This window comes from Gobius niger (genome assembly GCF_951799975.1).
Source record: "Gobius niger genome assembly, chromosome: 8".
Classification (NCBI taxonomy): domain Eukaryota; kingdom Metazoa; phylum Chordata; class Actinopteri; order Gobiiformes; family Gobiidae; genus Gobius; species Gobius niger.
This window is the reverse complement of record NC_136859.1, coordinates 4,486,043-4,500,658: the sequence shown is the minus strand read 5'-3', so window position 1 is coordinate 4,500,658 and position 14,616 is coordinate 4,486,043. Positions and strand designations below refer to the sequence as shown.

The 14,616-nt window shown below is 42.8% G+C and overlaps 1 protein-coding gene across 1 annotated transcript; it reads left to right on the top strand.

Moving 5' to 3' along the window:
- Positions 1–5,931: 5,931 nt before the first annotated feature.
- LOC306966701 (acyl-coenzyme A thioesterase 1-like) lies at positions 5,932–12,546 on the top strand (the record flags this gene model as incomplete). Its single annotated transcript, XM_079561514.1, has 4 exons — positions 5,932–6,114; positions 9,850–10,120; positions 11,323–11,510; positions 11,938–12,546. The coding sequence occupies 4 exons, from the start codon at positions 5,932–5,934 to the stop codon at positions 12,544–12,546; spliced, it is 1,251 nt and encodes a 416-aa protein (XP_079417640.1).
- Positions 12,547–14,616: the final 2,070 nt, after the last annotated feature.

Here is a 14,616-nt window from a genome sequence, read left to right as displayed (position 1 = left end):
CGGCCGCTGCAAGTCTGCTTTGTTTTTGGGCATGGGCATGTGTGTGATTGCTCTCACCTTTTCGGGATCCGGCTGTATCCCTGCAGCAGACAGCTTGTCTCCCAGGTAAGTTATTTCACGCACCCCAAACTGACATTTTTGTTTATTCAGTTTCAGCCCTGCTTGCTTTGCTTTTTCCATTACTTTTGCTAAGCGCTTGTCATGCTCAGCTTCTGTGGTTCCCCATATGACCACATCATCCAGGAATACTCCAACTGCTTCCACACCATCGAATATTTGTTGTACAGTCCGGTGAAAAACTTCAGGTGCGGAGGCAATTCCAAAAGACAAAGGAAAAGTAACGTGCACCTGCCATTGCACTTGTAATGTCTGTCTTCGTAGGCAACTTGAAATGTTCTCTCTTGATCCACTTATTCAAATCTCTTGGGTCTATGCACAATCTCAGATCTCCGTTTTTCTTTTCCACAATAACGAAAGAATTGACCCAGTCTGTCGGTTCCTCAACTTTTCGGATAATTCCTTTATCAATGAGTGTTTGTAACTCCTTCCTTAGTCTGTCTTTGAGTGCTACAGGCACTTTTCTTGCTGCATGTATCACTGGTTCTGCATTGGTTGTCTATCCTCCTCCACAAGGACAAACAGAGCATTGCAGAAACGACCGTCTCCTTTGATAGTCGCTCGAAACACTCCTTTGTGGGGAATAGGCTGGTTGTTGTATGCTCTCAAGTTCAGTTTCTTTGGTCTCACTTGCGGTTTTGGACTCAGTTTGTTGAAATATTTCAATGCGCAATCCATTCATCCTCAGTACCGTCCAGGTCAGTTAGTGTAACTGCATCCAGATACAGCGGTTCTTCCTCGTCGCTGCTGCTCGCTGACTTGTCCTGTCTCACCATGTGGACTTTTCTCTTTGCGTAACAGCACTTTGCAAAGTGGTTTCTGCCACCACATTTCCTGCAGTCTTTTCCATATGCTGGGCATTGCTTTGGACCATGCTTATTCCCGCATCTTTCACTGTCCCTTTTGTCTCTCTTTTTGTCTTTAGTGTCTCTGAAACGCCTCTTCACTGGCTCTCCTTTCTTTATGGCGTCCACAGCCGCTGGTCACCGTCATTGTCAAAAGTCTTTAGCTGTAACTTGGTGCTCTCGGATGCTTGACAGATGCGTATGGCTTTTTCCACTGTAAGATCCGTTTCTTTTAGCAATAGCATCCTCACCCTCTTGTCTTGTACTCCGATCACAATTTGGTCACGTATCATTGAGTCACAGAGGGGGCCAAAATGACAGGACTGACTTTTGAGACGTAGATCTGTTACATACTGCTCTATGGACTCGTCCTTTTGCATCCTGTTTCTGAACACGTACCGTTCATAGGTTTCATTTCTTCGTGGCGTGCAGTAGTCCTAAAATCTTGCCAAACATCATCCAATTCAAAATCTTCATTGTCGAATTGAAATGTGTGGAACATATCCAGTGCTCCGCGGCCCGCAACCGTTAGCAACAATGCTACTTTGTGCTTTTTATCCGCGCCATCGAGGCCAGCTGCCAACAAATACAGCTCAAAACTCTGCCTGAAGGATTTCCAGTTTTGGTTTCTGGTGGTCGAATGTTGTTCATTTCAGTACATTTTCTTAACCCCACTCCTTGTACCATGTAATGACTGCACTCGTACTCAGGATGCCATTTCTAGTACAACGTTTATTCCGCACCAGGCATTAACTATTAGGCAACAGCGCCACATAGTGGATGGATGTATGCATAGTATCAGTACACACGCTGCCTCTGTCCTTTTGGATTGAACCTTAGTGCCTTGAATCACAATTTTTCACTCTTTTTGGCCGTTTTCTGTCGAACAATAAACATTTATGACACTCAAGCAAAGTTGAGCCAAAATCAGGTCCATATTTTCACAGCAAAATGTTCCGCTGAATTATTAATTGTGCCCAGTGGGCATTCTTCTTTCTTCCTCCATCAGTTTAGTTTAGTTTATTTCACTATTTCGTTCACACAATCAGGAAATTCAACTTATAACCCATCAAGCAATGCTACATTGTTAAAATGGACACCCAAAAAGCAAAATGCTTATCAACAGGGGTCCATAACCCACCTCCCTGGGCAAAGATACTTAGCATAAAAACAAGCAAGAATGGCTCAAATAAAAATAGTTCATCTTCCAAAAGGTGAAGGTGGACAATATCACCACATACAGGTGGCCTGTGTTGTGACAGGTTTAGTTAAAGCTAAGCTGGTAACCAAACTGGCGCCCTGCCGCCGGGTGACCTGCTGGGTAACCAGACCGGCTTCTTCCTACACCCAGACAGGGCACAATGTTTAGGTGCATTAAAGAGAATGAAATATCCTCGTTTAGTTTAAGTTCTTCAGGTTTATAATAATCACAGGTTACATTAGTGGAGGCACGGAGGTCATGTTCAAATATCTCATACTCAATACAACAATTTATCTCAGATATTCCCATTGTTTTATTGTGACACAATATTTTAGGGTGTAAGTGTTCATTCAATAAACAGAGCTTAGGACCACACTATACTTCTCCAGTAGTGAAACACCATGTGAAATAGAAAAAAAAAACATAAAATAAACAAAACAAAAGAGGTTGGACTACTATCCAAAACATTCTCAATGTCCCTGTATCACCTATAGATTCGAAAGCGTGCATTGTGCCACATATTCCGTAACAGTCAGTCCAATTATCAATTTTGAAATAATGGGGTGGTAAGCACTCTTCTTCTCACCATTTAGAAAATGAGGCCAACTTTACAAGTCATGTGAAGGTTGAGAGGAAAGCTTGGGCCTTGTTGGGGTCTTTGAAGGACTTGCGCTCTCTGTTCGCCTCAGAGGACAGCGTGGCAGGGTAGGTCATCCTCAAATGTATCCTGATAAGCAGTGCTTAACTTGATCCCCCGTTTGGGAACGCATTCCCCCAATTACATTTTTTCAGGGTAAAGGATCCGGGAAAAAATGTGTGTAATATAATGGTGTCTAATGAGAGTGTTCCGGCAAATGTTTTGGCCTGTTCCCCCAATCCATCAAATCAGACCAAAAGTGTTCCCTTAATATACTACTTTACAAATCAAGCACTGCTGATGAGCTCCGCACAGAGAGTGTTGAACGCTCGTCTCGCAGCCCGAACATCTGGAGGCGTATCTGGGACAATTCCATAACTAATCTACTTGTACAGCCTGGCCTTGGACATTAAGTGCTCATTAGTTAACCTGGTTAAGTTTTAATAAAGGAAACGTCTCTTGTTGATTGGTCAACAATGTCAATGGGGAGGAGTTGGGAAGAGTCATCTGTTTAATATTTCTTTGTGAGAAACTCAGGATATAAACTTACCCAGCATGCAGCATTCACCTGCAGTCACACACAGACGAACCTGAAGCGTCTTGTCCAAGGACACGACCATCTGCACCTGCTGGATCCAGGATCCAAACCTTCAACCTTTCCATAAGACGACCTGCTCGGCCATTGTTGCCCAATACAAGTAAGTGCAGTTGTACTGATACAATATTTTTACTAAGTAGATGTAAAAAGAGATGTTGAAGTAAGAAGATGTAAGAAGAGTTGTTCTTCCTTACATGAACTATTGCACTGAGGTCTGGGGTAACACCTACATGACCCAGCTGATGACTGTCTATAGGCTTCAAAAAAGAGCCATTAGAATAGTGAATCATGCTGGTTTCAGGGACAATACAAATGCACTGTTCCTTAGATCGCAAATTCTGAAACTCGAAGATTTCGTAAAATTTAAAACGCTAATAATAGTATATAAAGCAAGACATAACTTACTTCCAAGCAATTTCCAAAAAATGTTTAATAACAGAGATGGGAAATACAATTTGAGAGGACCACTCAATCTAAAGGTACTGTGCGTTCGTACCACCCTGAAAAAACAGACCATTACACATAGAGGTGTGAGCCTATGGAATAATCTAGATGACAATTTAATAAGTGCTAAAAATGTATATCTTTTCAAAAGAGAACTAAAAGCCATTATCTTTAAGACCTACGCTGATGGTTGACAACCAAAATTTCTCTTGAATTACTCCTTCTGGAGATCTGTGAAATTATACAACTGAGACAAAGTAACAGACCTTGCAAATGTTGTCATTGATATTGCTGCTCAATATATTTAGAAGTTAACCAGGGTAGGCGAGATGTGGTTCTGCTGGTCTGAGAGGCCCCTCCCTGCCCAGCAGACTCAGAAAACCTCGTCTTTTAAAGCATCTCACAGCTTTGGATACAACACCTCAACAACACAGTCCACTAGTGAGGGCAGCTGGGGGAGGGCTTGTTGGCTGGGGCTACTGCCCTTTCCTAACTGGCCCACTCCACACCCTGGCTTTTAATGCACCACACTATATAGGGCAAAAAAATAATAATAATAATAATAATAATAATAAAAAATAAAAAATAAAACAACCAACACTTGTACATAAAAATATTGTAGTGGCAATAGTAATGGCAACAAATGTTTTATCAGGATCTGAGTGTCTAGTAAACAAGATCCCACTTAATCTCAGAATATTAAATATGCCTGTATAATAGTATAATATTGTAATATTATAATATTCATTCGCAATATCTAGGATGTCATCATAAATAATAAAACAAATAATTATAATGATGGTAATAACATTCAAATATTAATAAAAAATAACACATTCACTTGTTTTGTATGATCATAATTCATAATTCTCATTCCTGATGTATGCAACAGCATAAATGTAAATCTTAAACGCAGTTGTATGAGCCTGGGTTTGGAAAATCGAATACATGAATTTTCTTATTTTCTTATTTTCTTGTTACTTGTTTAGTATCTAATAGGAAATGCTAGCTATGGAGTCTATGCGTTCCACTCATGTAATTTCATTTTGCTTTTATGTGCAAACTTCTTCTTGGTTGTGGATACAGTCCTCATGTATATCTGTAAATGGTAAACGTTTATTATGTTGAATGTGGGGCAGGCGCTCATAAGCTTCTTGCTTCAGCCGACTCCTTTTGAGCATCTGTGACTGGTTGTATATGTGTATTTGTAAATCAGGTAAATGTAGTTGCTCAAATAAATTAAACTAAACCTAAAACCTAAAAAGTACTGTGTGGAAAATAATATTCAAGTACAAGTTGAAAAACACTTGACCTCGACTAAATGTGAATGAGAATGAATCACCTCTGACTAAACTACATGAACATAAAGCCAGGTCTGAACAAGGACTAAACTAGGGCTTTCATTTGACTTTATAAACTCATGGAGACTTTTACTAAAAAGTAAAACACTGAGGTTAATGTTCACATAAAAGCATTGGAACACTACAGTGTGATACATGTGTTCACCAGTAGTGAATCAGCAGCTCATGAAGTTGTTCCACGGCTCTTTTGTATTATGTTTTGCTCGTGTTAGTTTATGGACAATGTTTGCTATTAGCTCCAAACACAGATGTCCAAATCCTCCTGAGCTCCATAGACTGGACACTGGCTTTGCAGGAGTTCTGTTGTGACTTTCATCACAGGTTAATCCTCACATGTTTTGACCAAAGACACTTATTTTTCATTAAATTTTGCAATAAACCTGGAGCTTTGATCCGCACCATTTGGTTCGGCTCCTCAACACTCGGGCCTATTGCCTTTTTTAACCATTCTGAACTTGACTGAATTGTCCAGAACATCCAAAGACTTGATGTCTGGGTCTTTCTTTGTGAACTTTTTATGTTCTCATGTAGCTCTGTCACTACACCACACAGTGATGCAGCTGCTCAGGAAGCTCTCTGTTGTCCCACAGAAGCTTCAAACAGATTCTGTATCTCTTTAATTGTGTAGTTTTTTCTGCTCTTTACCTGCAGAGTTTCTCCTTACACTCGTGGTCAGTGCTGGTCCAGTTTATCGTCTTCATCGTCTTCGTCTCCTTGGTGTTACAGAGATGTCCTCACGTCTGCGTCTGATCCTCCTGCCCAGCGCTCGCTGCATGTTCGACGACCCGCTGCAGATCCGTGTGACGGGGCTGAGCTCGCAGCAGGACGTGGTGCTGAGGGCCAGCGCCACCGACGAGAAGGGCTCCAGCTTCAGCTCCTGGGCAGAGTTCAGGGCGGACCACAGCGGACAGGTACTGCACACAGATTCATCCATCAACTTTCATCAGGACCAGTCCTTACAGGGGCATTATGCATTAGGCTACAGTGGAGGAAAAAGTGAGTACACCGTGTGGAATTTCTTACATTTCTGCCTAAGTTGGTCACGAAATGTGTTCCGAGCTTTACTAACATCACAAGAATTATTAAACAGTGAAAAAAATAGCATCTGAGTGAAATGAGCGTCTAATCTGCAACGACAGGAAAGCAGTTCTTGCTGCAAAAGAGTCAGTCAGCTATTTAATACACGGGTGGACTCACTTATTCACATCTCAGGCTTTTCTGCAAAATATCGTGATAAACGCATTAATTGATTTAGATTAGCCTTAAAATTTAAGTTCGAAAAAGCGAACAAAATAAAAGTAAGAATAGGAGGCTAAACTACAGATTTATCTGAAAGAAGCAAGGTCTTGAACGTACACATTGACCCTTAGTCTAAAATAATAAACACAGACATTACCAAAGCAAACTGTGGTTTATGGAGGTTTAATGATCAAAATCAATTAACACACGGCATTAAATACTAAAGTGCAAACAGGATAACCTAGAGGGCTTACAGGATGAATAATCAGATAAAATGTTCTAAAATTGTATCTGAAAGTCAGTAAGGTGGTTTGCGTAGAAGTTATGTGGATCTTATTGAGCCAGGTCTGTGAGATGCGCTTACGACCGTGAGAGAAAGGTTTTCCACGCCAACTGTGGTCCGGCGTTCCAAAGTCCTGGTGTCCTGGTGGTCGTGGTCTCTCGGGTGGCGATTTCAAGCTGATGCAGGCGAGGCGGGGGTCTCTCTCCAGCTCCTCTGGGCCTTGGGCGTTTAGCTTGACAAGCTAGACTCAATATGGTTGCGCTGAGAGCTCAGCGATCAAAAATGTTGTTGTCTTGTCGGAATATATGAATGATTGTCGGAATGATAGTTACAAATCACATCAAATGACGGGCTCAAACTTAAAGATTCTTGCGGTCCATCAAAGAGAGGTCAGAGTTCAGCGGGGGATGTCACCATGCACTCCCTTCCTGCCGTCTCTCCTTCTCCTTCTGTCTGAACTCCAAGAGAAATCTCAACTCTCGAACTCCAACTCAAGTCTTGCAATTCTCACAATTCTCACATTTCCGTATTTCTGTCCAACTAGTTCCATGCACCCTTCCTTTATACCGGGGGCGGCCCCTTTGTCTCCGCGGGACTCGACCAATCGATTCAGTCCGTAACTTGATATGATTGGTGCCCAAGTGGGAGGGGAAATACATGTCTATTGCGATAAACACATTAACAACTTCACAAACTTTCCAAATGCATTACCGACATTTCGACAGTATGTCTGTACATTGCATCTTTGTTGACCTTGGGAAGAATTCATCATTAGAACAGATTGGTTGAGTTCATTCTCGCTGTCCATGAATTAAAGAATTGGCTTATTACTCAAATCGGATGTTTGAGACAAATATACAAATATAATAAAAATATAATAAAAACCTCAAAATCCACTGTTCCAAATTCTTATGCAACTCATCGCTTCAATACATTTTAAAGCTTGTAATTACCTGAAAAATGGTCATTTGTTGTATTTGTAGCATTAGGAGGTCATATTTACTGAAATCAAAAGCTATTTCAATCAAAAAAGTATCAACAGGTCAAGTTATGTTTTACCATAGGAGCCCTTGTGTGATAGCAGCTTCAAAATTCTTAAATCCATTAAAATTGTGAGTTTTTGGACAGTTTCTGCTTGGATTTGTTTGCAGGATGTTAGAATAGCCTCCCAGAGCTGCTGTTTGGATGAAAACTGCCTCCCACCCTCATAGAAGTTTTTTTTTGTTGAGGCTCCAAAGGTTCTCAATAGGGTTGAGGTCAGGGGAGGAGGGGGTCCACATCATGAGTTTCTCTCCTTTTATGCCCATAGCAGCCAGTGATGCAGAGGTTTTCTTTACAGCAGGACATGGTGCGTTGTCATGCATGAAGAGGATTTTGTTCGGGAAAGCACGGCTCTTCTTTTTGTTGCATAGAAGACAGTGGTCAGTCAGAAACTCCACATATTTTTCAAAGGTAATTTTCACACCTTCAGGGAGCCTAAAAGGGCCTAAAGGGGCCGACCAGCTCTCTCACCATGACTCTGGCCCAAAACATGACTCCGCCCCCTCCTTACTGACGTCACAGCCTTGTTGGGACATTGTGGCCGTTCACCAACCATCCACTACTCCATCCATCTGACCATCCAGGGTCACACGCCGCTCATCAGTGAACAAGACTGTTTGAAAATGAGTCCTCATGTATTTCTGAGCCACTGCAGCCGTTTCTGTTCATCAGCTTCAATTAACAGTTTAGGGGAGGCCCGGATAGAAGTTTTATGCACAACTGCAGCCTCTGGAGGGTCCTACACCTTGATGCTCGGGAGTCTCCAGAGGCACCAGCAGCTTCAAATACCTGTATGCTGCTTTGTATCAGCTGTTCTCTTAATCTGATGTGTTTGTCTGGCAGAAACCGTCCATATTGTGCCATTATCTGCACAAACACGTGTGTGTCTGAATTATCCACAAATCTCTTATCAGTACGATGATTACACTTAATCTTTCATGAAATATCGAAGGTTTTCATACCTAGACCAAGGCATTCAACTATTAATGTGGAACACCCTTTTTCAGTAGTTTTTCCCTTAACTGGGCTTAACCTGAAAACTAATCCTCCCAGGTCTCTGAGAGTAATGTCAGTGATTCAAAGAGCCCCGAGACCCGATACCATCCATGAGTTTCATTATTTATTTATTTATTTTTTACCTTTTTGACACAAAAATACAATTTGCATAATAATTTGGAACGCAGTGTATTGTCAGAATATCTGGACTCCGGTTCACGGCTCCGCATCGTCCAGTTACTTCTGGTCATGGACGCCTCGTCGTGTATCATCCCTCATGCAAACTCTGTGCAGAAGTGCTGCCAATGCCACTGACACGATGAGAAAGAAGAGGTGAAGAAGAGTTATTTTTTGACACTGACATGTACTTTCTACTTTGAGTATTTTGGAGAGCAAATACTTAAGTACTCTCACTGAAGTAATAATACAATGGAGTGACTTTTACTTTTATAGCAGTATTTGATCAGTAGTTATAGTATTTGTGCAGCTCAATACAGTCCATTCTGGGCTGTGGCCACCAGATGGCGACACAGACCTGATCCATAAAGTATAAAGACATTTTTCTACAAACATCAAACCTTGTGTTTCTAAACATTTACATTTTGAATAATGAGACACACTGTTGGAGCCATTTCAGCCATGTTTGATCCTCCTGCCACTGTGTGGCGCTGTGTGTGTTTATATAATGACCTGCCCTATATAAGGGGTGAGGAAGGGGCACTCAGGTGTTGCAGTATGGGGGCATACATCTTTTTGACCGTGTCTAGTGTCTATGGAGTCTGAAGTCTGTGTCCCTGTCGATGGCTGTGAGGTTTGCCAAATAAACCTTTGAAATACAGTATTCTTTGTTTTGGAAGACACGCATCCGAGACGCCTCATTACTGCAGCCAGAGCGGACCTTTGCATAGGGCAAATCCTGGCCGCTTCACACACATTAATGATAAAAGTGTTCAAACGTGTTTTAAAAGCACAGTCTGAGCTCATCCACTGACTCTGGACTGAAATGTTTTCAAAGCTGTGCAGATGATTAATGATGAGGTTATGTGTCAAAATGTTCTTATCGTCCTGTCACGCTCCTCTGCCTCAGGTCCACGTGTCACGGGACGCCCCCCTCAGAGGCTCCTACAGCGGGGTCCAGCCCATGGGTCTGTTCTGGTCCCTGAGCCCAGAAGTTCCACACAGAAAATTCTTCAAAAACCAGGCTCTGAGTCCACACGTGGTCCATTTCTCTGTGGTCGACAAGCAGGACGGGCAGATACTGGCGAAGGAGACCAACGAGAGGTGCATTCTGGGAAACGGAGTCCAGAGACAGACTGTGACGGGGCGGGGCTTCACCGGGGTCCTCTTCACTCCCCCAGGTCTGTGTCCTACTCAGTCTAATGTTTTTGAATAGAACCAGGAGAGGAATGATTGAAAATGTCTTTTTAACAGATAGTGATTTCTTCAAACCTGTTTATTAACAGTTATGTTTCTCTTGTGACGTCACAACATCACCTGCTCTCCAGAGTTTTAAGTCACTCTTAAAACACGCCTCTATGCGTTGGCTTTCAACACAAGCTGAGTTGAGCATTCCATGTTGTTATTTTGTACTGTGTGTATATATATATACACTGTGTTCCAAATTATTATGCAAATGACATTTTTCTAAGATTTTCTAAATTGTCAACTCAAATTAGAGTCAGCATAATTTTCAAGTCTTTAACTGGTAGAGGATCATTTTAAATGTGGTGGGGGGAAAATTCCTAGTGATAACAGAATCAATAATCAATCAATCAATAATAATAATAATTTTTCAAAAATAAATGTAGTAAAAACCTCAAAATCCACTGTTCCAAGTTCCAAATTATTTTACAGTTTCTGCTTGGATTTCTTTGCAGGATGTTAAAATAGCCTCCCAGAGCTGCCGTTTGGATGAAAACTGCCTCCCACCCTCATAGAAGTTTTTTTTTGTTGAGGCTCCAAAGGTTCTCAATAGGGTTGAGGTCCGGGGAGGAGGGGGTCCACATCATGAGTTTTTCTCCTTTTATGCCCATAGCAGCCAGTACAGTATGACATGGTGCGTTGTCATGCATGAAGAGGATTTTTTCAGGGAAAACACGACTCTTCTTTTTGTAGCATAGAAGACAGTGGTCAGTCAGAAACTCCACATATTTTTCAAAGGTAATTTTCACACCTTCAGGGATCCTAAAGGGGCGACCAGCTCTCTCACCATGACTCTGGCCCAAAACATGACTAAAAACTAATCATCCCAGGTCTCTGAGAGTAATGTCAGTGATGCATAGAGCCCCGAGACCGATACCATCCATGAGTTTCATTATTATTGTTTTTTTTTTTTACCTTTTTGACACAAAAATCCAATTTGCGCAATAACTTGGAACGCAGTGTATATATTTGTCTCACTGAAACATGTACAGCACGTTGGGCCATGTCAACTGTATGTTAAATGTGCTTTATAAATATACTTTGACCATGACCTTGACCTTCAGTCCTGGAGCTCACACCTGGTTTCGAGTGTTGAAGAGAATAACACGCCTCTTTAACATGTGTCCTGTTGTCCCAGGCTCCGGGCCGTTTCCCGCGGTGCTCGACCTCCCCACCTTCCCGTCAGAGAAGAGGGCGGGGCTTCTGGCGAACAAAGGCTTCGTGGTGATGACTGTCCCGATCTTCACCTGCAAACCGGACCAGACTGAGCGGCTTCATCTGGATCAGTACGAGGCGGCCGTGCAGTATCTACTGCAGCACAGCAAGGTCTGAGTCTGAACTGCTCTGTTCTTCTGTAGCCGCTCCTCCAGGAGCAGGACCCGACTTACACCAGGGCCCGACTCACACCAGGGCCCGACTCACACCAGGGCCCGACTCACACCGGAACATTCAAATTGCCAAAGCAATTGTCCGTGTATAGCAGGAAAAGGTTGTCTTGTGTTGAATATTTGCTATTTTGCGAAGCTTTGAGTGATGATGATGGTGGGGGTTTAAAACAGTGCTATTCTCAAAAGTGACCAGCAGGAGGAGCTCTAAGCACAGCTCACTTTGTTCTGCTTTGATGAAAATCCAACTTCGTAACTCGACCTGTGGGGCTTGTGAGAGAAATTTTTGTGAGATTGTAAACTCAGAACACGATACAGTGTGGCTAAGGCCACGTGATCCTGGAGTAACCTTCTGTGCTGTGTTCCAGGTGGGCGGTGCGGAGGTGGGGGTCATGGGCCTCTCTAAAGGGGCCGACGTGGCTCTGTCTTTGGCCGCGTTCGTGCGAGGCGTTGGGGCCGTCGTCTCGATCAACGGCTGCAGCGCTGCCGCTCAACTGCCGCTCTTCTACAAACAACAGCAGATCCTCCCAGCGCTAAGACCTGATCCGTCCAAACGCATCGCCCTGACCTCTGACCTTTATATGGTCAAAAACGCCCTGCCCATCCCGACGTCCGCAGAGCACCGAGACTCGGTCGTGCCCATAGAAAAGGCCAGCGCTCAGTTCCTGTTCGTGGCCTCGGAGGACGACCTGAACTGGGACAGTGTGGCGTTTATGGAGCAGATGGTGGAGCGGATGAAGCGTCACGGGAGGAATAATTTTGAGGCGGTTTCGTACCCTCAGGCGGGACACATGTTGGACCCTCCGTTCTCACCGTTCGAAGTGTCTGGGTTCCATGGAGTTGAAAACATGGCGGTGCTTTGGGGAGGAGAACCCGCGCCGCACGCAAGAGCCGAGGTGCAACTGTGGAGGAAGATACAGGAGTTTTTCAGGAAGCACCTCAAGTGTGAGGCTAACCAGGCCAATGTTAAACTGTGAGGCTAACCAGGCTAATGCTAAACTGTGAGGCTAACCGGGCTAATGCTAAACTGTGAGGCTAACCAGGCTAATGCTAAACTGTGAGGCTAACCAGGCTAATGCTAAACTGTGATGATTCAGCGTGAAAGCATTCTGTTATCTCTCACACTTCAGCGCAAAATTGATCGAAGCTTCTGTGCCGCAAAGTAAATTTTAGAAGATGCAGAACGACGGAAAAAAGGGTTTAGTTTTTTGACGTAGACATGGCTCGACAAAGACACAGCAGTTCAGATTGAGTGTCGTCCAATTCACTTCAATTTTGTGTCTGAAACACGCCAAACCCAAAGAGGGTGTAAAAATGGAGATTTACTTTACATGTACTTTACATGACCATTTACAAAACCCCACATAATAGTTTTATTGAAGATTGTATTGAATTACTTTCAGTTGTGTGCACTGAATTTGATTTAGTGATTACAGGTGATTGTTCATGTGAATGAAGCCAATAACAGGCACGTTAAAGAACTAAAGAGCAAAATGTCGTTCTCAAGGAGGAACTTAAATTAATGAGTTTGTGAATGTAATAACTTTTGAAAAAAATTAAATTTATAAATGTATCAATAAATATATGGAATCATAAATTAACAAGACAATTGTATTTATTTCCTCTGTATGATGGTAACAAATAATCATTGGTTGTTATACTGTTTATGTCAGCAGCTTATTGCTTTGGCTGCTCTTCCTGGGGTCTTTTTTTTTGCAACAAACAAATGCAATAAGTACCAGCAATCATTATCAATACATTTTGATATACCTAAAACACAAACTTTTTGTTTAGTTACAACAGTAATCAGATTTTTTTTGTTTCTATTCCCTGTCCATTCTACACAGGGAAGTTAGTCTGGTAACGGAGCAGGGCGGGTCTAACGCGCACAAATGGTCAATGAACTAAACCAATCAGCAGCAAGCGGATTCTGCATCTCACCAAGCGCAAAGCATGCTGGTCCAGGTTAAAGGTCAGGACTACCCAGATTGAATCCCAAACAATGGCCGCTGGCTGCTCTGCTTTAAAACGACGACACTAGAGGCCACCATTGCTCCGCCGTTGCTGCAGTACCTCCATGTAGCCGCTAATGCATTGGACTTTAGACACGTGAAAAACAACTTTAGGGCCGGAACCTAATTTTCTTAAACTTAAACTGATTCAGAGCACACAAATACATCAGATTAAGAGAAAAGCTGCTACAAAGCAGCAAACAGGTATTTGAAGCTGCTGGTGCCTCTGGAGTCTCCCGAACATCAAGGTGTAGGACCCTCCAGAGGCTGCAGTTGTGCATAAACCTTCTATCCGGCCTCCCCTAAACTGTTCATTGAAGCTCATGAACAGAAATCCATGAAGACTCATTTTCAAACAGTCTTGTTCACTGATGAGGCCGTGTAACCCTGGATGGTCAAATCAATGCAGTAGTGGATAGTTGGTGAATGGCCACCGTGTCCCAACAAGTCTCATGGATTCTTCCCTAAAACTGTAATGACTATAAATCATAAACCTACAAAAATCCTCCCCAAATCCCCCAGTTTTACCATGACATGATGGTAATCCGCCACACAAGGGGGCGTGGCCAAGCCGAGAGGGAAGAAAACCTCTCATGGGAATCACAATTTTTCAGTCTTTTTACCTGTTTTCTGGCGAACAATAAACATATTTATCACAGTCCAGTAAAGTCGAGCCAAATTCAGGTCCATATTTTCACAGCAAAATGTTCAGCTGAATTATTAATTGTGCCGAGGGGGCATTCTTCCTCCTTCCTCCATAACTAGTCCATTTGTACAGCCTGGCCTAGGACATTAAGTGCTCATTAGTTAACCTGGTTACGTATAAACGTATTAATGAGGGAAACTTCTATTGTCAATAATGTCAATGGGGAGGAGTTGGGGAGAGTCATCTGTTTAATGTGTCTTTGGGAGCAACTCAGGATATAAATTTACCCAGCATGCAGCATTCACCTGCAGTCACACACAGACGAACCTGAAGCGTCTTGTCCAAGGACACGACCATCTGCACCTGCTGGATCCAGGATCCAAACCTTC